The sequence below is a fragment of the Sorex araneus genome, chromosome 3 (genome assembly GCF_027595985.1).
Source record: "Sorex araneus isolate mSorAra2 chromosome 3, mSorAra2.pri, whole genome shotgun sequence".
In the NCBI taxonomy this organism is placed as follows: domain Eukaryota; kingdom Metazoa; phylum Chordata; class Mammalia; order Eulipotyphla; family Soricidae; genus Sorex; species Sorex araneus.
In genome coordinates this window covers 646146-671194 of record NC_073304.1, presented here as the reverse complement: position 1 = coordinate 671194, position 25049 = coordinate 646146, and the positions used below count along the sequence as shown (strand labels likewise).

Below are 25049 nucleotides of genomic sequence, written 5' to 3'. Positions count from 1 at the left end.
CACTGTGAAGCCCCGAGAGGAGCACTATGGGGCCCCAAGAGGAAGGAGCACTGTGGGGCCCTGAGAGGGAGGAGCACTGTGAGGCCCCAAGAGGGAAGAGCACTGTGAATCCCCGAGAGAGAGGAGCACTGTGGGGCCCCAAGAGGAAGGAGCACTGTGGGGCTTGAGAGGGAGGAGCACCTGGAGAAACAGCTGGCCCGGGCTATAGCATGGAGTGGGCATGCAAGGCCAGTAGGAGACAGGGGTGGGGAGAGGAAAGCAGGGTCCAGCAGGGGAGGGGGCATTGGACCCCAGTACCTCCCCGGCCTCGCCCAGGTCCAGCCTGTAGACTCCTGTTTCTGCCTGGGGGAGACAGAGCTGCCGTCCCTGGCAGGGGTGAGGAGAGCAGCTCAGGGGTGCAGGGGCAGGGGTGAGGAGAGCAGCTCAGGGGTGCAGGGGCAGGGGTGAGGAGAGCAGCTCAGGGGTGCAGGGGCAGGGGTGAGGAGAGCAGCTCAGGGGTGCAGGGGCAGGGGTGAGGAGAGCGGCTCAGGGGTGGGGGTGAGGAAAAGGGGCGGGGGTGCAGGGGAGGGGTGAGGACAGTGGCTCAGGGACTCAGGGGCAGGGGTGAGGAGAGGGGCGCAGGGGTGCAGGGACGGGGGTCCCCTCAGTTCCAGCCGTCAGCGGTCTGTCTGGGCCGCGTGACCCGTATTCTCTGCAGCCGGGGGGGCCCCCTGCTTCCCGCGGCCCCCACTACTCCACTGCTCCGGCTTTTCTGCCCCTCGGCCCCGCCCCACCTCCAGCTGCTCCCAGTGGGCTGGACTCTCCCCTACTTGCAGGTGCCCCGAGACCTGATCTAGGGAGTCCCCGAGGGGTTCCTGGGGCGCCTCACCCAGCCCTGCCCTGGGGCCCAGCCCAGACCTGTCCTGAGGAGCACGTGGCAACCAAGTCCACGCCCCAGCACACAGGGAGGAAACTGAGGCATGGGCCGCGGAGGCCCAGATATCTCTGGGCAGCCGTGCTTGCCCTGGGCTGGGCAGGTCTGACCCTGCAAGCCACGCTCTGGTTCCGGCAGCTGCCGGAGGAGGGGTGCTCTGGGGAGGGGTGCCCCGGGGAGGAGGGTGCCGGGAGGGAATGCCACTGGAGGCGGGCGCCTGAGGAGGGGGGTGCCCCGGGAGGCGGGGTGCCAGAGAGGTGAGGTGTCGGGAGGCAGGAAGTGGTGCCCGGGCGACGGCGTGCCTGCCCTAGGCTAGAGTTCTGGGGGAGTGGCAGAGCGGGGTGCTCGGTGCTGCAGCCCTGGATCTGGGGCCGAACCCCAGTTCTACTCTCTGCCCCTGGGGTGCCCTCTCTGAGCCTCGGTTCCTCATCAGGAAATTGGGCCCCCGGCCCCTGGGTTTAGGGGAGGAGGAGCGGGCAGGGCCGAGTGGAGCCAGCCGAGCCCCTGCCCCGAGGCTGCTCTCCCTGGGCCCCTGAGCCCCGCAGAGGTCTGGCCGTGCCCTCCCGGGGAGCTAATTCTGGAGCTTGTTTTCCCGGAGCTGCCTGGGGCCTGCATTCCATCGGGCCTGCCGCCTGCCTGCCGGTGCCAGGGTGCCAGCCTTCCAGGGCGGAGGCCTGCGGGGACGCGCCCATGCCCTGCCCACACGGAGCCGGCGGGGTGGGGGGGCTGGCGGCATCCCAGGCTCGGTGCTGGGAGGCGCCACATCTGCTCTGCTCCCCACACCCGCCTGGCTCTTGCCTGTCCGGGCTCCAGGCGGGGCCCTCCGGGGTCAGGCCCGCACCCGGGCTCCTCATGCTGCTGCTCGCCCAGCCGTTTCCTGGGGCTCCTCAGCGCCCCGTGAGCAGCCCCCGTGAAAACGCTCCTGGGGTCTGATCCCGTCGGGGGCCTCGGCTGCTCGGCCGCTCCATAAACACCAGGAATGCAGCCGAGGGCCCGGCGGTAGCACAGCATCTGCCCTGCACACAGCGCCCGCGTCCATCCCGGCAGCCCACACGGCCCCGAGCACCGCCAAGAGTGAGTCCTGGGTGCAGAGTGACCCAAGAGCAGTGCTGGCGTGACCCCCAAACAAAATCGAAGTGAATGAACCAGTCATCAGCCAGCCTTGCCCCGGGCCGGTGTCGCCTGCAGCCTCAGTCCCCACTGGTGACCCCGAGCAGCGGGTGTGGGCGCAGCGGAAGTGTGAGGGCGAGCAGAGGGAGGAAGGAAAGGGGGTGGGAGGAAAGGGGGAGTGGAGGAAACGGGGTGGGGGGAAATGGGGGGAAATGGGGGGGCAGGAGGTGGGGGAAAGGACACGGGAAGTGGAAGGAACCTTGTGTGGAAGGAAGGGGAGAGTGGGAGGAAACGGGGGTGGGGGAAGCCGGGTAAACAAGGGGGGCGGAGCGGGGTCACACCGGTCGGGAGGAACCTGCAGAGGCGGCTGCTCAGAGGCTGCACCGGGTCGGGCTCCAGTGGGCGAGGCAGTGGGCAGAGTCCAGCCCGCAGGCCTCCTGAGAGGGGGTGGGGCAGACCCTGCTTGCTGCCCCCAAGTGACACCTTCCCGCTGAGGAGGGGGGCGGGGTACCTTGGCAGGGGTGAGGCGGCCAGGCCTCTGCTCTCCAGGCTTCTCTGAGGGGAGCGGGTTCCTGGGAAGGGGGCCCTGTGAGCTTTCACGGGGGTGGGGGGAGCACTACAGCCCACCCCGACTCCCTCCCCCCTCTGGCTCACTCTGGACTCTGCAGGGCAGTAGAATGGGCAGATGAGACTTGGTGCCGCGGGTGGGGGGGGCCGGGGGGAGGGGAGGGAAGGAGAGAGGATAGGCAGGGGCAAGGGGAGGAGGGAAGGGGAGGGGAGAGGAGAGGAGGGGTCCCCATAAGAGGACAGAGTTTGCGGCCGCACCCGTGGGCCTGCCTCCTGTGTTTGCTTCTGTGGGGGCGTCTTCGCCTCCTGCCCCTGGGGCTGAACCCCGTCACCCAGGTGGGGCCACACCTGTGCAGCTGCAGGACTCAGGGGTGGGCCCAGATGGCGAGTCCCCCTGCACTTGCCTTCTAGACTGGGAGAGACCCTGGGGGAGGGGAGAGGGGCGCGGGGCCAGGGGCGGGCTGGCACGGACGCCCACGAGGACCCCCGGTCGCCCACGGATGCGGCCTTGCAGGGGTGTGGCCGTACGCCCGTCTTGGCTTCCGGGGGCTCCTGAAGAGCTGCCTGCGCCCCCCCACGGGGATTCCGGAGGCGCAGAGCCTGTTGGTCCAGTTCCTGCTTGGAGAGGCGGGCGTGGACTTGGGGCGCCCACAGCCACCGCCCCCGAAACTCGGGCGCCCGGGTCAGGCTTACGAGGTGATGCCCCAGGATGCGTCCACGGGGAGGGGCAAAGTTTGGCGGATTCACGCTCCACAGCAGCCGGGCCAGTGTGAGGCTGGGGTGGCCCCGCCCCACAGCAGTGACACCAGACGCCAGGGGCCGCTGACCGACACTGGTGCAGGCCTCCCGCCTACGAGCTGAGCCAGGTTGTTCCTTCCGGATCCAGAAGGGGAGGGCGGAGCCGAAGTCACCTGCCAGCCCCAGGCAGGGCCAGAGGGATGGGACAAAGGACGGGGGCTACAGGGAGGGGGGCCAGAGGGATGAGAGAATCGCAGGGATGGACAGAAAGGTCGGGGTGCGGGGAAGCAGGGACCGGGGCTGAAGGAATGCGGGACAGAGGGACAGGGGGTATCAGAGATGGGGGACAGAAAGGATGGGGGGCAGCAGGGATGGGGACAGCAGGATGACCACGGCTTCCGTCTCCTGCCCAGGTGGGCGGGCACATGGAGATCCTGGGTGACAGGTGGGCGGAAGCGGTGTGTGGCCCGTGGGTGGTGGGCCCATGGCTGAGCAGAAAGGAGGAGCGAGAAGGGCTGTGAGTGGATCCTGGGGTGTGTGGGATCAGACCCTGGGGATTCTTCCAAGAAACTGTCGGCTCCGAAGGCTCTGGCGATGCAGGTGCCTGTGGCAAGATACAGGCATGCTGGGGACGAGTGGGGCTCTGGAAGGAGGCGGTGCGGCCAGAAACCAGAGAGCAGGCTTAGAAGGACCCGGAGCCCCCGGTACCTAGGGCAGAAAGGCCTGAAGGTCACATACACTTGGGACCCGGGAAGCCGCTCTCTGGAGCAATCTGGGCACCTTCACGGAGTCGCCAACAGAGGGCGCCACCGCAGCGCAGGCCCCTTCCTGACTGAGAGCCCCCAGACCTTACCAAGGCGACGGCCCTAGACTCTTCTCCAGGGACGCTTCCAACTCAGTCCTAGTGAACTGCTTTACATTCACTCACTGAACCGAGAAAGGCTGTTTTTTTCATGATAAAATCGTCTTATTTTATTTATACACCTTAATATTGTAGATGTAATAATGTGTACTACATTATAAACACATTTTGATAAAGTAATTTATGAGTATGCAACTAAATTCTTTGATCCCCTCAATTTTTCTATCCTAGAAGTATTTTTGATTGGGCTCCATGATTCACAACCCTGCTAATGGGGGTTTCCCGCCCTTGACCCCAGCAGCAGTGTGGCCGTGTCCCTCTCCCAGGACCTCACGCCTGCCCCCAAGTGCCCGCCGCTCAGCCGTGTGGGCCGGTTCTCCCATGGCCTGGCCTTTGGGCCTTCATCGCTTCCTCGCGGTTGATCTGTTTCTGAGGTGGGGACCACACCCAGCGATGCTCAGGGCTTACCCGACAGTGCTCGGAGTGCCATGCACTGGGGATCAGATGGGAGGGGGCATGTCCAAGGCCAGTGCCCTCCCTGCTAGATCTGTTGCACCTGCCTGCAGAGAGGGTCTCTGAGGCCCCCGGATTTCCGTGTCACCCTTGCGCAGGGGCCTGGTTCATCTTCTCTGTGTCATGCCTGGACGAGCAAAGTCTCACTTAAGGTTGGCTAAGAATGACTCTCGGCTTCAGGGAAGCGCGTCATTTTGGGTGTTTGCAAGTAAAGACAGTAATTAAGCCTGAATCTCTGGTACTCATTTTGTAAATGCATACTTCTAAATGCTACAGGTACTTAACTTTGGGACCCCTCAAAGTATTACTCCTCCTCATCATCATCATCCCCTTGATCATTGAATTTCTCGAGTAGTCTCAGTAATGTCTCCATCTGTCCTATGCCTGAGATTTTAGAAGCCTCTCTCTACTCGTTCTTCCCAATGATGGCACATTGGAGGCTCTTTCAGGGTCAGGGGAACAAGACCCAGCTTGTTGCTGTTTTTGGCATCAGAATACACCACGGGGACTTTGCAAGGCTCTCCCATGTGGGCAGGAAACTCTTGGTAGTTTGCCAGGTTCTCCCAGAGGGATAAGTAGGCTATAAGATATCAAGTGGCCGCTTTGCTTCCGGGAGCTTGCTTTTAAGTCTCTGGATGCTGGCCGTTGATGGGATTACACAGCACCGGGGGCAGTCCCTGGGTGTGACCACCTAGCTACTGGGAAATGGGAAATCTGGGCAGAGGAGGCCCAGTCCCGATCCGAGCAGGCTTGGAGGTCTCAGCCCCGGGTCCCACACACCTGGGTTCCTCTGCCGGTACCTTCATGGGTGAGGCTCTTCCAAACGTGTGGAGAGGGGCCTTGAGCATGGCTGTGGCTGGGTTCCGAAGGTCTCTCGCCACCGGGAGCTCTGCTCGGTGGGGAGGGAAGCTGGAGCCCATCCCCTCCGAGGGGCCCCGAGGAAGACAGTCAGGCGCGCGGGCAAGAGACTCTGCATTCCTCAAGGAGTAATAATACTGCTGTGTAAAAATAACTGGTTCTGGCCAAAGGGCGGGGTGCACGCCGGCAGCACGGCACCTCCCCCTGCACCAACAGGGCTGCCAGGACCAGGGATCCAACCTGGGGCCTCACGCTTGCCTCCTGTGTGCTGTGCCATATGGAACTGTCACTATTTCCTTGATTGTGCTGGCTTGAACCACTGAGCTGAAAGCTGACTTGGGGCTGAGGTGGGGTCATGGCACGGCCTCCTCTGGCACGGCTCCAGGCTGTGGCGGGACCTCTCGTGTCACTGCATGTGTAGAACGTGTTTTGGGGGGCATCCGGTCATACGGTTATCAGACTGTTCCTCCTCACTACAGTTTTAGCATGGTGATCTTCTGATTTTGTTAGGCAAATGAAACTTACTTTTATACCTTGTACCCACACACCCTAAGACAGCTATCACTTTAGCTTTAAAATGTGTATCATAGGGGCTGGAGCGATAGCACAGCGGGTAGGGCGTTTGCCTTGCACGCGGCCGACCAAGTTCAAATCCCAGCATCCCATATGGTCCCCTGAGCACCGCCAGGGGTAATTCCTGAGTGCAGAGCCAGGAATAACCCCTGTGCATCGCCAGGGGTAATTCCTGAGTGCAGAGCCAGGAATAACCCCTGAGCATCGCCAGGGGTAATTCCTGAGTGCAGAGCCAGGAATAACCCCTGTGCATCGCCAGGTGTGACCCAAAAAGCAAATAAAATAAAATAAAATAAAATGTGTATCATAAAAAGCGTATCAAGGGCTGGAGCAATAGCACAGCGGGTAGGGCATTTGCCTTGCACACGGCCGACCCGGGTTCGAGTCCCAGCATCCCATATGATCCCCTGAGCACTGCCGGGAGTGATTTCTGAGTGCAGAGCCAGGTGTGACCTAAAAAGCAAAAAAAAAAAAAAAGCGTATCAGTGGCCCCGGGCCCAGACAGCTGGGTGGGAGGGTGCGTGCCCCTGTGCTGGAAACCCTGGTTTAGGCCAGAACCCCCCTTGGAAAGCAGCCTGCATGCAGGTGACAGTGCTCACCTGTCAACTGTCCCCAGGGAGTGCGTGGGGCAATGAGGGGCGAGAGCCTGACGTGACTTCAGCTCTGCCTTCCACATCAGCGGCTCTCCCCCGGGACCCCTCAAGTGTTCCTGTGGCAGTGGGGTTGCCACCCTGGTGCTGATTGTGCAGAGGGAAGCCCAGGCCCAGTCCAGCTGTCCTTTCCGAACGCGACTGAGTTCAGCAGGACGCCGTGGAGCACCGTCCTCGACGCCCCGGGGAATGCCCTGGGCTGTAGCTTCTTCACGTATATATAGATATAGAGAGACCTATGTGCTAGTAAGACTTAGGTACAGCCAGTCTTCAGTTTTGTTCGTTGTGGGGTTTGGACCACACCCAGCCAGCCCTACCCACTGCCCTCTCTGGCCCCACTCAACTCCCGCTTGCATCGGGCTACTGCGCTCCCCTCCCTCTTTTGGGCTCAGCGTCTGATTGCTTTAGTGTTTCCTCCGGTGAACCCCGGTCTGTCCCCCATGAGGGCTACTCCGGTTTCTGCCCGGGCAGGAGAGCAACTGTGAGGTGACACTGGACCCGTCTGGCCTCCTTCGCCCAGGCAGACTGACGGCCACCACTCAGAGCTGCGAGGGCTTTGGGAGTGCAGGCCTGAGGCTCCTCTTTCCTCTGCCTGACAACAGTGCGTGGAGGTGACACGTGTCCGTCACTGAGCCCGAGCGGGCTGTAGGGCTGGACGGGAGAGTCAGGTATGTGGGACCCCCCACTGCATGGCGCGCAGCGGCTCAGCACACACCGCAAGGGCATTACAGTGTCGGAGGGGGACGCCAGCGTGATGAGCACGCCCGCACTGGTGTGTTAGTGAGTTAGTACTCGTCACCCGGTCAAACGCAGTGAAACTGTCCCTGGACGCGGTGGGGAAGCCACAGGATCAGCTCCCAGACTCACTTCCGATGACAGTGGGATGGTGACACACTGGGGGGCTGTGTGCCAGGGTCTGCCACAGGCTGTGCCCTCGGCCCTTGTCCTGGCCACTCCCAGAGGGACTGTCAGGGCACACGTGAATGCGGTGCTTGGCCTAGCGGTGCTGGGGGCTGCGGGTGGAGGGGGCATCTAAGCCGCCCCTTCCCCTGGGTTTGGCCCTCTCCAGTGCCCGGACTCAATCAGACGCTGTCTAAAGCCGCTGGCCCAGGTGCCAGGACATGTCTTCCACCCTCTCAGGGACTCCGGGAACTGGCTCTGCAGAAGGGGCACCAGCACGCTGCCCCCAAGTGTCTGCTGCCAGGACTGACCTCCAGGAAGCCACAGGTCCCCATCACCAGCTGTGACTCTGGCCACCAGGAGGGTCCCAGACAGGGGTAGCCTCGATTCCTGCTGGGGCCAGCCCCTCTATGAGGGTCTGAGGCCACGGGAAACTTCCCCAGCAGGAAGACTGCTCTGGTTCCCATGGGGGGTGGGGGCCCCATAAAATCCTACTGGCCACCCATGCGTGCCCCACCCTGAATGCCCCGTGGCATGCAGCCCTGGCCAGTACCTTCTCTGGAAGGAGGTGGGGGAGAGGGATGGGCTCTGGGAGGGGGATGGGTTCTAGGGAGTAGGGGGTATGGGCTCTGGGGAGTGCTCTGAGAGGGTGACCTCTGGGGAGTGCTCCTGCCTCATGGGTCCCTCCCGGAGCCCCGCCCAGCACTGGCTCGGACTCCTGGCCCTCCTGGCCTCTCGGCCCGCCTTCTTTCTGTACAAAGAAGCCCCTCGTGCTGAGCAGACTGGGCAGGACCATGGGAACTCTGGGGGGGCTGCGGGGGAGCTGGGGCACCAGCGTGTCCAGGGACCTTGTGAGCGTCAGATCCTTCCTGCTCCACAGCGCATCACCCCCGAGGGCCAGCCAGACGCTCACTCCTCGTAGGACTCGGGCCCGTGTGCAGAGCTGCGGCTCAGACGGGCCGGGCCGGGCCGGACTCGGGCAGCGAGAGGACAGCCTGCAGCGCCACCTCTGGCCCAGCCCGCCTGCCTCAGGCCTGAGGGCTAGAGCACCTGGGTCACCAGTCGCCTGGGGCCAATGACCCTGTCACTTCTCTAAGGTTTTGGGCCTGGGACTCCGACTTGACAGTGCTCAGGTTGATTTCTAGCTCTGTGCTGGGATGGAACCCAGGCCACCCCGCTAAGGGCTCCGCTCCCCAAACACAGCCACGTTTCTAAGGTGACCACAGCCCAGACGCTGTCTCTGCGCTTCCCCCATTTCCACAGAACAAAGCCCTGCCTCCACTGTCCAAGAAGCAAACGCGACTCTCTGCCTCCAAGACTCCAGGAGCCCCCACCCACCAGCTCCACGGAGTGAAGGAACAGGCAAACCGTCAGCCCTGTCACAGCTGACAGGAGCCAGCAGGAAGCCACTGACTGTTAGGCCAAGCAGGGCCCGAGCACTGAGCCCAGAGCGCCACCTCTGGTATAGCACAGTAGCCCGAATCCCACGGCGAGTGGCCCCAGGCCCGGAACCAGGAGCAACCCCCCTATACAGATGAGTGTGGCCCCTGAAATTAAGTAAAAAAACCAAGCAGCATGGTGCGGGCGCACATCTTACAGGACATTTATTTGTGCCACGAGGACGGGTTCCCTACAGTCCGCTGGCCGTCCACAGCCCCTCCGGACGGCACGCCGACATTCACAGCAGGGCCGCCGCCGGTCTGCAGCACTCCGGGGGCAGCTGGTCAGTGATGGCCATGGGCAGGCGCCGGGCTCGAACCTTTTCAGAGGATTAACAACACAACGCAACTGAGCACTCGAGCACGCACAGGCCGCCGCTTGCTGTGTCTGCGCTGATGAGAGCAGCTGCCCGGCGGGACACCCAAGGGTGCCCTGTCACGGGGAGCAAGGGAAGCCTCGTCCAAACTCCTCGTGACGAATAGGCAGGCACATATGTGTGCCGGGACATGGGGCAAGTTGCCTGCTGACCCCGTTTTCATTCCCCACCATTCCAAAAAGTGACACTCTTACCTTTCAAAGCTTTACTTCTTTTATCTGAAATAAAACGAAAAAATGGGTCACATCACCGCTTGACGAAACACCTTTAGGAGATTCAGTGTCAGATGGACGGCCGGGATGAGCCGTGCCAGGCTGAGCGCGAGGGTCCCGCTGACTCCCGCACATCCCACTCCAGGCTCCTGCTAAAGCCCCGTCTTTCCTGGGGCACGTGGCGGAGCTGGAGCCGGGCCCCGGCCTTCTACTCGCAGGAGCGCGGACGCTGGCCCGCAGGGGTGTCACAGCCATCGACATACACAGCCGGGCTTCACCTCTGCTCCAGAGCCAGGCGGTCCCGGGCACGCTCGGAAAACTCTCAGAACAGCGGAAAGGTATACCAGGGCATCCCCCAGCCCACACAGAGCGAAGGGCAGCTCCACCCTCTCGCCGCACCTGTGCGTCCAGGAAATGGCCCTGCCCCGCCGCCCAAGGGTTTCACAGAGCCGCCACACTCCCTGGCTCCAGCACAGGACCCCCGGGGTTCTGGTCACTCCTGGCTGATGACCGTAGCTCTTCACAATGTTTAACCCCCTCACCCACAGAACAAAACACGAGAACAACCAGGGGGGCCAGGGAGCAACGTCCAGCCCCTGCCCGGCACACCGACCCCGAGCGTGGCCCCCGACCCCGACTCACCTGCACTCCTGATCTTATAGATGATGAAGCTCATCAGCCCCATGCCGACCCAGATCTCCTGGTAGACCTGCGTGTAGTAGGGCCTCATGGGCGTCCACACGCTCCTCATAAGGCTCTGAAGCATCTGGAAGGAGCAGGGCGACAAGCGTCAGTGACTGTGTCCCCGCCCACAGCAGGACGCCGGGTCCAGGGGGTCAGCCCCATGTGTTCACGGCAGCTTCTCCCTGCTGACCCCCAAGCAGACAGCAGTTCACGCCCGCCATGGGGTCTGATGGACATCTGTCTCAGAGTCCACCGCCAGGCACCAAGCAGTGAAAGGCCAAGAGCTGTGTGTGAAGCATCACAGAGCTACAATTAGGTTCAAACAAAAAGGTTTTTCGGGGCATTGGGGGTGAGGCGCGCACCCGGCAGTGCTCACGGATAACACCCGGTTCTAGACTCAGGAACCAGTCCTGGCCATGCTCGGGGGACCAAACCGGGGTTGACTGTGTGTGGAGCAGTTCCCCCACCCTCTGGACGGTCACTCCAGCCACAGTGATACAACACTTAACCGCTGACTTTGGGAAAAGTCATAAAATCCTGAACTCGCACAGTTCATGCCTATACGCTGATCTCCAAGTACTGCTTCTGACTGGACCTGTCATCGCTGGACTCAAAACTAGAGGCTCTGGCCTTCACGGTGTGTTTCGATACTTCAAACCAGGAGGCGCTGCTCCCCTCCAGGGGCCCATCAGAGGCCGGGCACTGCTCAGCGAGGGGGGGAGGAGCCAGCCGCTTTGTTCTGTTTTGTGGCCACTCCCCACCCACCATGCTCGGGGCTGACTCCTGGCCCTGTGCTCAGGGGTCACTCCTCCCAGGGCCTGGGGAACCACACGGGCTGCAGCAGCTGTCCTCTCTCCAGCCCGTTTCCAGGCTAACGCGTCAGGAAGCACGAGGCGGGCGCACACCTCCTTTCCCACACACCCGAAAACCACGTTACGGCATCGGTCAGTGACGCTGCCCAGCACCCGCCCGACCCCGCGCACGGTGCCCAGCTGGTCCAGGGTCGGAATCCATTTACTGTTACGGTCTTGAGGTCACGGCAGGTGGTGCCGGGGCTCAGGGGACACCGCCGCATGCAGCCCCTGCCCGGCTCCGTGCCACTGCGGGGCCCAGCAGGCTGCCCAGGTGATGCTCAGGGTGCCCTGCCTCTGCCCCGGTGCCACGTAGCCAACTGGCCAGGTGGTTTAGTGTTCGGCGCCGGCTTCAATGGCCCACCGGGGTCACACCTGGGGGTGCTCAGGGGTCAAACGTGGGGCAGTGCTCCTGCCTTGCACCAGCCCGACCCCGACCGTGTGGTCCTGCCAGCCAGCAGGTGGGCCGCACCTGTGCAGGTGCTGCACCGTTTCTGGAGCTGGCGAAGCCGGTCAGAAGGCCCCGTGCCCCCGCAGGCCCGTCCCCCCGGCTCCGCAAGGTCAGGCCGAGCCGGGCGCGGCCAGGCGGCTCCTCCGCGAAGCCCCGGCCCGGGAGCCCGGCCGCCACCTCTCCGCGCCGGCCCGGGACGCCGGGCGCACGGACCCCGCACTCACCGCGGCGGCGGACCCTCGGCCCCAGCAGCCCCAGCAGCTCCCGCAGCCCCGCGCGCCCCGCCGACGGCCCGGAAGGTCACCGAGTGCGCAGGCGCCGCGCGCGGCACGCCGGGAAGGCGGAAGGGACGGCGCCAGGCCCCGCCCCCGGCCCCGCCCGCGCGCCACAGCGCCCCTGGCGGCCGGAGGTCCGGGGAGCGGCCCGCACAGCCGCGCCGCTACGCCGAGAGGGTGCTGGGCAGGGAGGCGGCCAGCCCAGGAAAGGGAGGGGGCCGGTTTTGCGGATTTCTCCGCTCGGGGCTTTCTTGCCGTTTCTCTTCGCGCTGTTACGTGCTCGGCCGTGCATACTTCTGTGCCTGGCGATTGTACCCCGCAGTCAGAATAAAGGCCTCCGCAGGGACGGCCGCCGCCAGACCGTGCAGGGCTTCAAACACCAGCAGGCCTGGACCGGGCAGCCGTGCCAACGAGCTGGCTCTGTGCCTGATAGGCCAGCAGCCCAAGCACCACCTTGCCGTGTTCCCCACGAAACGCCAGGCCCGCACAGCCTGCCGGGCACCGTGGCAGGGCCTCCCCAGGCTCCCGCCCCAGCAGTGCCCGGGAGGCTCCGGGAAGTAGAAGAAGTGTACCAAGCGGTAGAGCTTATGCCAGGCCGGTGGGAGGCTTCCATTCAGTCCCTAGCAGCAGAAAGTCACCAAAACCCAAACATGCTCGTAAGGAAGTAAAAAGACAAGACCGAAAAATCTGGGGAAGTGGAGGGAGTAAGGCAGATGCCTCGCTTGCAGCTGACCCCCCTCCAACCCCTGACACATACAGTTCCCCTCACACAGTGCCCGAGCAACCAGTGGCCAGAGTCCCTGAGCACCAACACCCCTCCTTGAAAAAGACTAAGGATTTCACTAGAGTGGGAAACTAAAAACTGACACAAAACTAATCGAAAAAGAGCCAAATTGAGGTCCCGTAGGGTGGGATGGGAGATGGTATAGGGTCTTCCTAACCCTGGCTTGATTCCTGCACCACAGGCTCTAAGCACCCACCGCTGCTGTGGTCCCGATGTCCCAGCACTGACCATGGGCCCAGTTGGTCGAGAATCACCGGAAGTGGCCCTGGAGCCCTCACTTCCACTTTGGAGCCTCCCCCCAGAAGAGAAAAAAGGATCCACGTCAACATTGGCTGCATCTGCATTATGTCAGACGGCTGAAGAAGCAGCAAGTGGGGTGGGTTCCCACAGCCCAGAGAGAACAGCCAGACGCTCCAGGAAGAAAGTCCAGCGTGTGTGGAAGCAAAGCCTCAGAAGGAAGAGATGGCAGGACAGAGTAGCTGAGGTAAAGGCAGCGAGAACTTTCCAAAAGTGATGCAGAAACACTCAGGCACATAAATGAAAAGAAATACACACCTGGAAACCTCACAGTGCAACAGAAGACAAAGCGATGCTTTGTAACTGCCACTCCGATCCGAGGCACAGAGTACTAGCCCTAGTAAAGACGGAGAAGTGTCCTTTTGGGCGAAGGGAGACTAAGGAAATAAGTACAGCAGAAGGGGCTGGCTGAGAGCTGCGAGAGGGGGAGCAGGAGGAGCAGGTCACGGGCAACGTGGCGGCTCTCCACAGGTGGCTTTGGGATTTCCAAGGCCTAAGAAGCCAAAACCATTCTTACAATCCCGCTCAGATGTTCACTAGCACTCTCGCTGTGAAGGTGGGGTTTCCCACGACAGCACCAGGGGACAGCGAGGACCCAGGAAGGCCGCTCAGAGATCCATGCATGGTGAGTGATGTTTCTGGTAAATAGAGGGACTCCGGCAGAGTCTCTTGCCTGCACGCCTGGCTGTCTTCCCCGGGGCCCCCTCGGAGGGGATGGGCTCCAGCTTCCCTTCCTGCCCCGAGCAGAGCTCCTAGCGGCCAAAGACCACAGGAATCTAGCCACCGCCATGCTCGAGGCCCCTCTCCACACGTTCGGACGGGCCTCACACATGAAGGTACTGGCAGAGGAACCCAGGTGTGTGTAATCCCATCAACGGCCAACATCCAGAGACTTAAAAGCGAGCTCCCAGAAGCACGTGTCCGCGGTATCTTGTAGCCTACTTCTCCCTCTGGGAGACACTGGCAAGCTTCTGAGAGTTTCCTGCCCACATGGGACAGCCTTGCAAGCTTCCCATGGTGTATTTATATGCTAAATCCAGTAACAAGCTGGATCCCATTCCCCTGACCCTGAAAGAGCCTCCAGTGTGACATCATTGGGAGGGCCGAGTCGAGAGAGACTTCTAAGATCTCAGGGAAAGGATGGAGAGGTTACTGAGCCCGCTCGAGAAATCGATGATTAACGGGATTTCGTGATTGTGATCGTGAGAGGGACTCCATGAAAACATCCTTCTAACACCAGGGCCACATATTTTCCTTGTCTTTAAGGGAGTCCCACTGTAGGCGGTTCAAATCAAGGCTTCAGAGTCTGAAGTTTAGAACTTCTAGCTCATCTTGAAACCTTGTTCTTTTTTTTGATTTGCTTTTTGGATCACACCCAGCAATGCACAGGGGTTACTCCTGGCTCTGCACTCAGGAATTACCCCTGGCAGTGCTCAGGGGACCATATGAGATGCTGGGAATCGAACCCAGGTCGGCCGCGTGCAAGGCAAACGCCCTACCCACTGTGCTATTGCTCCAGCCCCTCATCTTGAAACCTTGAGCAAAATTTGAATGTGCTTAGTTATGACTCCAAACCAGTGAAAAACACATCACCAAGCATATCTCTTCATGACAGGGTCAGCCTTCCCAGCACCGGCCTGCAAAGTCCGTGAGGAACTCGTAAATGATCTGGTCTTTGAGCTCAGACTTTGGACAGAGAGGCAAGGCAACTGAATTGTCAAGGAAGGAGCAGCCAGGCCTGAGATCAAATGGAGGGGCTGAAAGCCAATCAGTCAACACGGATAAATGAAGGCTGCGAGCCAGTGTCTGGTTGGGGGAAAAGACAGAAAAGAGAGAAGGCTTCAGCGGGAGTGTCCTGAGCCACGGTATCAAAGGGGACAATCACCTCAAATGAGAACAACGCTGGGCAGGCTGTGAAAGGAGCCCTTGAGGCCGAGGTGACTTCACTTAACAACTGCTCGCTGTGACACCAACAAAGGCCTCCTGTGGCAGCGAGCCGGCCAGTCACTTCCTTTTGGGAACCGGAGAACACATGCCGGCCTTCGGGACCGGATGAAGGCACCATTTCCCGGCCTGTGCTCAAGGACACAGCTGAAATGACTTTGGGATGACTTTTTTCCCCTTCACTTTCTGCAAAACAATTTCTTTTCCACTATCAAAAACTTTTGTGTGCTGTGTGGGGGCGCCTTTCCAAGGCTGCCTCTTTGGAAAAGTGGGACTGCGAGGCCTAGAGCTGGCGCCTGTGCCTGGCCCGGATCTGGCCCAGGGACCGGGCTCATTTCGCCGAGAAACCGAGTAGCCTGCACGCTGGCCTCTCCCGAGCTGCCCAAGCGGACCTTGCGGTGGGCGCTCCCAGGTGGTGCTCAGGGAGCACCTCGGCCTGCCTGGTGGTTTCGCGCCCAGCCAAGGATGGGGCGCGGCTGAGCCCTGCGGCACGGGCCACCCACGACTACTCCCGAGGAGCCTCGCGGTGCTGCGAACCGAGGCAGGGGCCCACACTGCCAGGCAGTGCCCTACCCTCGAAGGCCTCCGACCCTGCCCGGGCTGCTCTCCTGGCGAGCTCCTCGGGCCGGTTCCTGAGCCGGAAGCAGGCAACCCCGCCTCCCCTCCCCTCCCCCTCTCTGGGGTTGTCCTTCCTCCTCACCCTCCCACTGTTTTTCCATTTCCTTCCCACCTTGGCCCCTTCTACCCAACGTTCCTTGCTGGGGCCCTGGGACTCTCCTGGGGCCCGGTTGCGTGACCAGCGCCCACTCCTTATCGCCCATCCGGCTCTCCCCCCGGGGCTGCCTGCCCCGCCTTCAGCCACGAGCCCCCTTTGCTGGCTGTTCCCGGTGTCCACTCGACACCGTTCCCCCAGGAGTCCCCCGTTCTCCTTGCGTCTCTGCTCCGAAGCTCGCAGGGAGGGTCCCCGTGAGTCAAGGGCTCACACAGGACTCCCTCACCCCGGCGGCTGCGCGCACCGCCACAGGGACGGGCCCGCACAGAGCAGGATGTCGCGGGCGCTCGTCAGGACCAGGGAAGGAAGCGGGAGAGTGACCGGGCTATGCGCCTGCTCTGGGTCCCGGGACCTAAAGGGGCCCCGCTCAGCAGAGAGGCAGTCAGGGGTCCAGACCCAGATTGGCGGGCTGGGGTGGGGCCTAGAGCGCGAGGCTCGGATGATGAGAAGGCGGCTCGTTCTGATTGGCCAGCGAGGCGGGGCAGGAGGGTAGGCTTGTTCTGATTGGAGGACAGGATGGGGCGCTTGGGCACGAGGCAAGGTATGGGTGGCTGGGCTTGTGAGGCTTGTTCTGATTGGAGGACAGGATGGGGCGCTCGGGCACGAGGCAAGGTATGGGTGGCTGGGCTTGTGAGGCTTGTTCTGATTGGAGGGCGGGGTGGGGCGTGGCCTAAGGCACGCGGCAAGGCACGGGTGGCTAGGCTCGTTCTGATTGGAGGATTGGAATCCTCGGGCCTCACGAGGCAAGGCACGGGTGGCTGGGCGGGTTCTGATTGGAGGGCGGGGGTGGCGCGCTCAGGCACGAGGGTAGGCAAGGGTGGCTGGGCAGGCGGCCGGTTCTGATTGGCCGGCGTGGCGGGGCGGGGCGGGGCGTGGCAGGGCGGGGCGGCTCACCTTGGCGGTCCCGCCTGGCTTGGCCGTCGTCGCCTGTTGGGCGCCTCTGACAGGCGGTTGAGGCCGTGCTGAGGCGGTGGCGCCAACATGCTGCGCAAACTCACCCTCGACCAGATCAACGACTGGTTCACCATCGGCAAGACCGTGACCGACGTGGAGCTGTTGGGCTCCCCGCCCGCCTTCCCGGCCGAGGCGGCCCGCGACGAGGCCCAGCGGAGGAACGCGGCCTCGGCCCCTGTCCCCGCCGCGGGCCCGGCCCCGCCCGCGCTGCTGGTGGGCAGGTAAGGGCGCCTGGGCGGGCCCTGGCAGCGCCAGCGCCGGTCGCACCCCGGGTCGCCCCACGGCGCCCGGGCCGCATGTGGGGACCCGGCGCCGGCGGCTTCTCCCCTCCGGAAGGGGGTGGCTCTGGGGTCGGGGCAGTTGGGCATTTGCCGCTTCCGCGCAGTTTAGTTTGCAGAGTCGGTCGAGCTCCGAGCGTTGCTGCCTTCCCCACTTCCTCGGGAGCTGGGGCTGCCCCGCCTTGGTGAGTGAGGTCGTGTGGCCACGTGGCTGGGCGGTCTGTGGCTTTGGACACGTGCAGCGTCACGTAGTGAGTACGAAGTGGCTTCGCTGCTTAAAAATCCCTTCTCGGGGCTGGAGCTATGGCACCGCGGGTAGGGCGTTGCCCTTTCGCGCGGCCGGCCCGGGTTCAATCCCAGCACCCCCTGTGCTTCCCCGAGCACCGCCAGGCGTAACCCCGTGCATTGCCGGGTGTGACCCCCGCGAAAAAAATTCTCTTCTGCCTGTCCCTCTCTCCTCGCAATCCTGGCAGCTGATTCTGTTTTTTTTTTTTTCGGTCAGGGGTTCCCTGCGTCCCTCCCCCCATATTGATCTTTTTACCATCTCGGCTGCGTCTTGGTGTTTTCCGGGACGTTCCAGAGTCGCAGGCACAGGCCGCGCCGCCTTTCCACGTGGCTTTCTGCAGAATGTGCTTACGTCCCTCTGTATCTGTCTGGAGGCGGCCCCCTTCTCAGCAGACTCCCGGGTCCCCTCTGATGGATCTGGCCCCCGTTCTCCTGCTGAAGGACTTCTGGCACCTGTGAGTAAAGCTGCCGCAAACTGCCGAGTACATGCGTGTGTTGGGGTGAAAAGCTTTCCACTCGTTTAGGTGCACACCATGGCGCACAGTTGCTGCCGTGTCGGTGTCTTCCTGTTATCTGGTGACCTAAGTTGCTGCTCTGAGTTCATCTCTTCACTTGATTTTGATGGAAATAAAAAGGCAAGAGAATGCCTTGTTTGAAGGACGCCTTGGTCTGGTGAATAGAAACCTTTGCTCCCTCTTCAAGAGGGCAAGTGGAAGTTGTCTCCGTGCACTATCTGCACTCGGACTCCCCCCCCTTGAGAAAGTGGTTTTGTTGTATACGACTCAACTTATCGTGCATTCCTTGATGCCTTCATAGTGTGAAGTGCATCTTTGGAACTTTGGGAAGTTTGCTTCAAAGGCCTGCGTGCATCTTTACAGTAACTGTTCTGTTTTTGCCCTGTGCTGCCTTTGTGCTCCTGAGTGCTCCTGAGGGACCCCTCCCCCATTTACTGCGTGCTACCTGGACTTCTTAGGCAGAACAGTAAGCTTTTGAATAACTGCTGTTGGAAATTGTCATTGATCTTGTCAGATACTGAACGTATTGATAAAACTTTAAATTACTATCGACCAGTTCTTAAAAATTTTCAGTTTTCCATGAACTGAGACTACTCAATAAAAAACTTTAAGCAAGTCTCATTCGAAACATTAAAGTACAAATAATAAAAAATATAAGTACAAAAGTATAAGTACAAAAATATAAGTACAGTAAGTATATTCCTCTGTAAAATTTCCAGTTTCAGTGTCTGTACTTTGTAGCCCACAAAAAAGGCTGACATTTACCTGAGAAGTACTTCCTGGTATAGTGTCTTCTCAGGCCCTAGGCAAACTTGCTCAAGTGTACAAGATCACGGAATTACTGACGCAAACTTCTGAGGCTGATGGCCATGTGCAAGGCAAGTTCCTTACTGGCTGTTCTATTGCCCACATTTTTTATTTTATTTTTTTCTTTTCTATTTTGGGTCATCCCTGTGATGCATAGGGGTTACTCCTGGCTCTGCACTCAGGAATTACTCCTGGCGCTACTCAGGGACCATATGGGATGCTGGGATTCGAACCTAGGTCACCTGTGTGCAAGGCAAACGCCCTACCCGCTGTGCTATCGCTCCAGCTCCACGTTTATTATTTTAAACAGCCATTCCAGTTTAAATTTGTTGTCAGCATTTATTGGTTTGTTTTTGTTTTTGGGTTACAACCAGTGGTGCTCAGGGGTTATTCCTGGCTCTGCACTCTGGAAAATTACTCCTGGTGGTCCTCTGAAGAGACCATATGAGGTGCTGGGAATTGAACCTTCGTTGACCTCTGAAGGGAAATGCCCTACCCATTGTACTATCTGGCCCCAGCACTTATTGTTTCTTATTGTTTAACTTTATCCGTCCAAAATCAGTGTGTCTTTTAACTGATACACTAAAGACATACCTTTTATTTTCCCCTTAGTTGAGATTAAAATGAGAGAGAGAAAGAGAGAGAGAGAGAGAGAGAGAGAGAGAGAGAGAGAAAGAGAAAATATGAATGTGGGGTAAAGTGTTGTGGTGTTTCCAGCTGCACCCGGAAGCTCCCTCCATCCCTGCCTGTCTTTGGTCCTCCCAGGAAAAACCCTCTAGAGATATCACAGGCTGTAGGGTGGCCTTATTATTTCAGAGCCATGTTGTAAAGGTGAGAGTCCACAGAAATAATTTTATTCTGCACATTGCTTCCTTTCAGAGTCAAAGTTTCACACAGGTTTTGTCAAATTTCATACTAAATGACTTAGTTCCTGTGAGGTGTAGTTGAGGTATTAGAAAAAACTCCGTTTTCCCCCGCCCCACACACAAAATATTTAGGAAATATTTAGTTCAAAGCACACAGTTCAGTGAAAACGTTGCATCTTTAGCGTGACTTAAAAAGCAGACACTTAAATAGGAATTAAGTCTACAGGAATTTAAACCTCTAACCTTGCAACAGAGAGAAATTGTTGCTTTTTCTTATTATATAATTCTGATATGATGATCATAAAAATATGGTTATAAGTAACTTAACTGGAAGGGTAATAATATGGTAGGTTCCATATTCTCTGCGAGAATGTTGGGAAACTGTTCTTGCTGTTTTTGTCCACGTAACTAGAAATCGTGGGTATTTCCTCTTGACCCAAACGTGTGGAGTGTTGCCTGGGGCCAGTGCCCTGTAGAGAGGGGTGTCCTCTCAGCCTTGCCTCGCCCAGGTCCCCTTGCTGACCGCCGTTGTCAGTGCTGCTCAGGAAGTCCCTCAGAACTTGCTTGAAGATGTAGACAATTTCCCAGGGTAACACATCATTTTCTGCCAGAACTTCTCGAAATCTGGAGAGAAGGCAGTGATGAGTGTTCAGAACATGGCTTTGTTAAGGTTTTTATCTCACAAGAGAGCTAAGATCATGGAAGCAGAGAGCGGTTACTGACTACGGCATTGTCTGCACAATGCTTTAAAGTCCTTTTTAGTGAAGACATTGTGACCGAGGGGGGACTATTTCCTAACTGGGAAGAAAGCCATTGATACTTTAGTGCAGCCCATCCTTGTGGGTGCTGCCTATGTAGTAACACACAATACTGGAATTTACCTCATATAATATGTTTTCCAGTCTAAATGCAAACAGAACATAGACTTGACAGTAACACATATCACAGAAGAGAATACAAGTTTTTTACCTGCTGAGAATAGTGCCTGTTTGGCAAGGTTGGATTTGGGAGCAAAGAACTTCGAGTTGTCTTTGTTCAGTAGTGGGGATAGTCATGTGTGGATTCTGGTAGTTCCTCAGCCAGTTGTAATCGACACCTGTTTTTTTAACTTTTTGTTCATTTTCAATTTCTTGTATTAGTCTCTCTCGTTCCTTTAGGTGCCACTTCAGTTCCCGAAGCAGAGTTCTTGTAACCACATCTGAGCTAGGGCAGTGTGTGGGTTTGCAGGAATCATACTTTGGCCATTTAATCCAGTTAAAAAGTGGCATTTTTAGCCTGTGGAAATATTCTCATTTATTTATTTGCACTAAATGTTATGGTTCTGATGAATAAAAATTTGTTTCTTTACAGTTTACCCAGATAGTGTATGACGTTTTCACTGGTTGGATATGGAGGTCAAAGGAAGATTAGGAAGTGGATTAAAGTCTTGTACTGTCTAACTAGGTCAGTGCCAAAATCAGGCTTTGAAAATAGTTTTATGTAGTGGAGTGGAAATTAAAGATACAAGGTCAGAGAACCTAAAATACAGAACACCTTCTGAAAATAACACCTGCTATTAAAAGTTCTAAAATTTTACGGTACAGGGAGGTGCTATCTATAAACTTTTGACATAGGATTTTTACAGAAAAGATTTAAAGCTTACCTGTTAAATTGCTGGATCTGATGTACTGATGTTGTCAGAGTTCACCTGAACTGGTGATGAAACCGTGTTTCACTCAGGTGTATCTTGTTCTCCTGCGTGAGTCCCTGTTGAGGCAGTGAACCTTCCTATTCAGCTGCTGAAGTGGTGCCTGAAGTAAATAACTTCTATGTTGGGAACGAGGTTGTGATGTCTTCATTTGGAGAGAATCCTCATTTAATTCACCTTTTAAGCAACCTAGAAGAAATGGCGAAAAACAGCTCCTAATCTCCAGAAATTATATCAGGTCTACCTTTTGAGTGGAGCTCAGCTTCTTTGAAAAATGCCGCTGGCTACAGATTCCAATCCCCAGGGCCTGCAGGCGGCTCCTCGGCGATGGAGCGAGGACTGGGAGCTGCGAGCAGTGCAGATACATTCCTAGCAAGAGCGAGGACTGGCGCATGATGTGCTTGGCTGTGCAGAGCTGTGGGTCACAGTTTAGTGTTGTATTTTTATGCCTGTAGAGATCTAAAAATAACCATGTTGCTTTTATTCTTCAGCTTAACTTTCAGGCCATTTAGAAGACAGGTCACTGCCCTCCTCCCCAACCCACCCCAGTATAAGCAGGAAAAATAGATTAGACTTGACTCTTTGCAAAGCATGCATTCTGAGAAAGCACATTGTGATTGGGAAGATAGGCCGAGAGTACTGCTACTGGCCAAGTGTGAGAGAGTTGTTAGCAATGTTACGGCCTGTGCTTATTTTGTTTTGCTTTCTAAAACGTTTGTCTAAGCAATGCTAGAGAACATTATAATATCGTAAGCACATAGATAACTTTAAAGTATATTTTGTAATCTCTAAAATCATAAGGTAACAATAAGTTAAGGTCAGGGAAAAATGGATCCACAAAAATAAAGTTCACGACAATCTTAGTTCCCTAGGAAACCGCTTCAGTGTTTTCTTCGGGGGCTGAAGTGGAAGTGTCTGGTGCTGGCCAGCATTGCCCGGTTGTGATGGTCCTGCATGGTGGAGTCTGCACTCCTGCTCCTCTCAGCTGTCCTATCAGGGTTTCTCATGCAGGTGGGGGTGGGCCCAGGGTAGTTCCAAACAGGGCAGGTGAAAATTGTGTGAGGGTGGGCCATGGGAGTAGGGGACAAAGTGATGAGGGCCTGGGACCCCAGGAAGGCAGGGACTGTGGTTGAGAGAGGCTGAGGAGCACCATGTTAAATGGCTCCATGGTGGTTTTCCCTTCTGTTGGCATTCTTCCTACTGCTGCTTTCTCCTTCAGCTGAACCATGAAGAATGGGTGCTGTTGCTGTGGGCCTTGCATGTCAGGCACAATGAAGGTGGACATGTGTGCGTGTCCTCTTGCTCCTGGCGCTTCTGTGTCAGAGAACACCAGATGTCAGGACCCATTAGCTTCCACAAGTAGGTTTTCACATTACATTGTGTACGGTTCTATGAGCAGGAAAGGACATTGTTCATTAGTATAGAATGAACTTTTCTAGTGCTTAGGGGAATTCTCCTGTTTCTTCCTTTGAATAGTCCAGTTATTTTAATTTTTATTTTTTTTTTGTCTCTGATACAGAATCTCAAACATCCTGAGATGAACTCTGAGGATATCTCTGCTCAAAGCCCCTTGCCGCCTCTTCCTGTAGCCTCCCTCTGGTCTGGTGTCAGCCACAGCTGCCTCCCGCGCTTGCCATCTCCCCCGGGCCCTTGCACATCAGTCAAATCAAATTTCTCGTGCTACGCTTGTTGTTGCCATGCTGGAAACACCTGAGCTCACTGGCCAGATTCACGATGTGTGTCTGTTTCCTCTTTTTCCCCTGACCACAGTGTGAGTCTCTTCTTCAGGACTCGTGGACTAGCTTAGACATCCGCTCATTTTTTTCTTCTGTCTGAGGGAAAACAAGTTTTTCCCCAGGGTTTCCTTGAGTTGTGTGATTTCTCTTAATGTTGAATCCAGCTTGGCTATGTTTTCATATTCCCCCCCCCTTTTTTTTTTTTTTTTTTTTTTTTGCTTTTCGGGTCACACCTGGCTATGCATAGGGGTCACTCCTGCCTCTGCACTCAGGAATTACCCCTGGAAGTGCTCAGGGGACCTTATGGGATGCTGGGAATCGAGCCCAAGTCAGCCGTGTGCAAGGCAAACGCCCTACCCACTGTGCTGTTGCTCCAGCCCCCTCGAATAGTCCCCTTTCTGATTCACTGGGCTGTCTCCCGCTATCGGGCTTGAGAGGGATGGGGAGCCTCATCTCTGCCCACCTGCAGCTCCTTTCCTGGGAAGCCGATATAGCGCCATTAGGAAGTAGGTAGCACCTTGCTCCAGGATGTCATCGGAGTGGAACCCCTTCTTCCAGATTACGAGACCCAGGAAGAAATTTCTGGGCAGGCAGGAAACATCCCAGCAGAGATTGAAGAATCTCTGGATGTGAGTGGCTTGAAGGCCATCCACCCCCTGCTGGCCTCGGACGTTAGCATAGCTCAGTGGGCCCTGCCCAGGGCTCTCTAGCTCAGCTCATGTCCTTCAGTGACTCACAGCTGTGCTCACGTTAGGGGCTGGCTTGCACACTTGCATGCACAGTGGATGTGGCACGGCACCAAGATGAAAAGGGTATCACTTGCGTCACTGTCTTGGCTTCATACATGTCAGGCACTGTGACAAATCCCGTACCCTTAAACTGGATAGTTTTTTTTTCAGCACTTGGATTATTGCAGATTTTAATTTCTCTCATCTCCTGAGATTGTTTGATTGAAATAGAGCTGGGGTATCAGTCTCTGATTATCGTCGTTTCCCATTATGTAGAGGACATAAATATTTATAGATCAAGGTTAGGATGTGCCTTTTCCTGACATCTTCCTGCTTATCAAGGTATAGCTAGATTAACGGGATTTTATTTAGCAAACATTTCCATAAATCGACAGTGAATTGTTTCTAGGATATGTTGTTCGGACTAAATCCAGGATTATGAAATATGAAATAAGCTTCTGAGTCATCACCATAATTTTCTGTGCTACATTCTGTTAGCTGAAAAACATAAAATATCATACATCTCCAATTTTATAATAAGTGAAAATTTAGGGGTGGGGAGAATGGCTCAGAGGGATGGAACGTATAATTTGCTGTGGAGCTCCTTAGCACTGAGCTTATAGTTCCCCTTGAGCACTGTTCGGTGGGTGTGATTCAAAACCCAAAAAGAAGCAAAAACAACCAAAACCCATGCCCCCCAAAAAAGCCAAAATATATATTTAAAAAACCCTCTAATATTTAAAAGAAATGAAACAAATTTGAGTTACAGAAAAAAGGTGAAATAGCATTTTCCTAATAGGTGTCCATGTCTGTATACAGGAGATAGATTTGGAAGACAGGATTCTGACACCTTGAGGTGATGTGTAGCTGGGCACCTTTGTACTGATCATTTGGGCCTTTTCTTCCAGTGCTTGAGAACTAGAAGTTTGCAGTGCAAGGAGTCTAATGCCATTTTATTTTGATTCCCTTGCTACTGACGTAGAAGTTCTAGATAATTATTGTAATTATTATTGAATAGGCTGTTCAAGATAGATTTAAGGAGAAACTGAATCTTATTTTATCGTTTAAAAATGTATTAAAACATACTATTACATGTAAGTTACAAATCATATAGTTCCTTCAGCTGTGCTTGTTAATATACTTTTTGTTACATATGCTATAAATGTTTTTTTCCTTTTTTGGTGGGGGGCGGGGTCACACCTGGCATGCACAGGGGTTAATCCTGGCTCTGCACTCAGGAACCACTCCTGGCGGTGCTCAGGGGACCCTGTGAGATGCTGGGAATCGAACCCGGGTTGGCCTCGTGCAAGGCAAACGCCCTACCCGCTGTGCTATCACTCCAGCCCCTACAAATGTTTTCTTAACCTCCACCACTATTCTTGCCCTTTAACCTTTATTTTTAGACATGCTGGTAAGTTTTAAA

General features: G+C 56.9%; 3 protein-coding genes across 3 annotated transcripts in view; 1 reads left to right on the top strand and 2 right to left on the bottom strand.

Annotated features, from left to right (window-relative positions):
- Positions 1-9271: 9271 nt before the first annotated feature.
- Positions 9272-12050, bottom strand: ATP5MJ (ATP synthase membrane subunit j). The gene is made up of 4 exons (XM_004603603.2): positions 11923-12050; positions 10355-10478; positions 9695-9718; positions 9272-9443 (listed from the first exon to the last, which is right to left on the bottom strand). Exons 2-4 carry the CDS (start codon positions 10476-10478, stop codon positions 9409-9411), a joined length of 183 nt encoding a protein of 60 aa, XP_004603660.1. The 5' UTR covers positions 11923-12050; the 3' UTR covers positions 9272-9408.
- Positions 12051-16751: 4701 nt separating this feature from the next.
- Positions 16752-25049, top strand: part of TDRD9 (tudor domain containing 9) — an 83150-nt gene continuing 74852 nt past the window's right edge. The window contains exon 1 of the mRNA XM_004603770.2: positions 16752-16945. Coding sequence (XP_004603827.1) covers positions 16752-16945 — 194 coding nt within the window. The remainder of the gene's footprint in view (positions 16946-25049) is intronic.
- Positions 19268-21512, bottom strand: RD3L (RD3 like). The gene is made up of 3 exons (XM_055131546.1): positions 21118-21512; positions 20445-20750; positions 19268-20099 (listed from the first exon to the last, which is right to left on the bottom strand). The coding sequence occupies exons 2-3, from the start codon at positions 20741-20743 to the stop codon at positions 19799-19801; spliced, it is 600 nt and encodes a 199-aa protein (XP_054987521.1). The 5' UTR covers positions 20744-20750; positions 21118-21512; the 3' UTR covers positions 19268-19798.

Excerpts from the sequence above, each read along its gene's own strand:
- ATP5MJ (XM_004603603.2), bottom strand. The coding sequence starts at position 10,478 with ATGCTTCAGAGCCTTATGAGGAGCGTGTGGACGCCCATGAGGCCCTAC. Across the intron at positions 9,719-10,354 it reads CTATAAGATCAGGAGTGCAG|ATAAAAGAAGTAAAGCTTTG; the intron begins GTGAGTCGGGGT and ends GTTTTATTTCAG. Across the intron at positions 9,444-9,694 it reads AAGAAGTAAAGCTTTGAAAG|GTTCGAGCCCGGCGCCTGCC; the intron begins GTAAGAGTGTCA and ends TCCTCTGAAAAG.
- RD3L (XM_055131546.1), bottom strand. The coding sequence starts at position 20,743 with ATGCCACTTTTTAACTGGATTAAATGGCCAAAGTATGATTCCTGCAAA. Across the intron at positions 20,100-20,444 it reads ACAGGCACTATTCTCAGCAG|ATTTCGAGAAGTTCTGGCAG; the intron begins GTAAAAAACTTG and ends CCTTCTCTCCAG.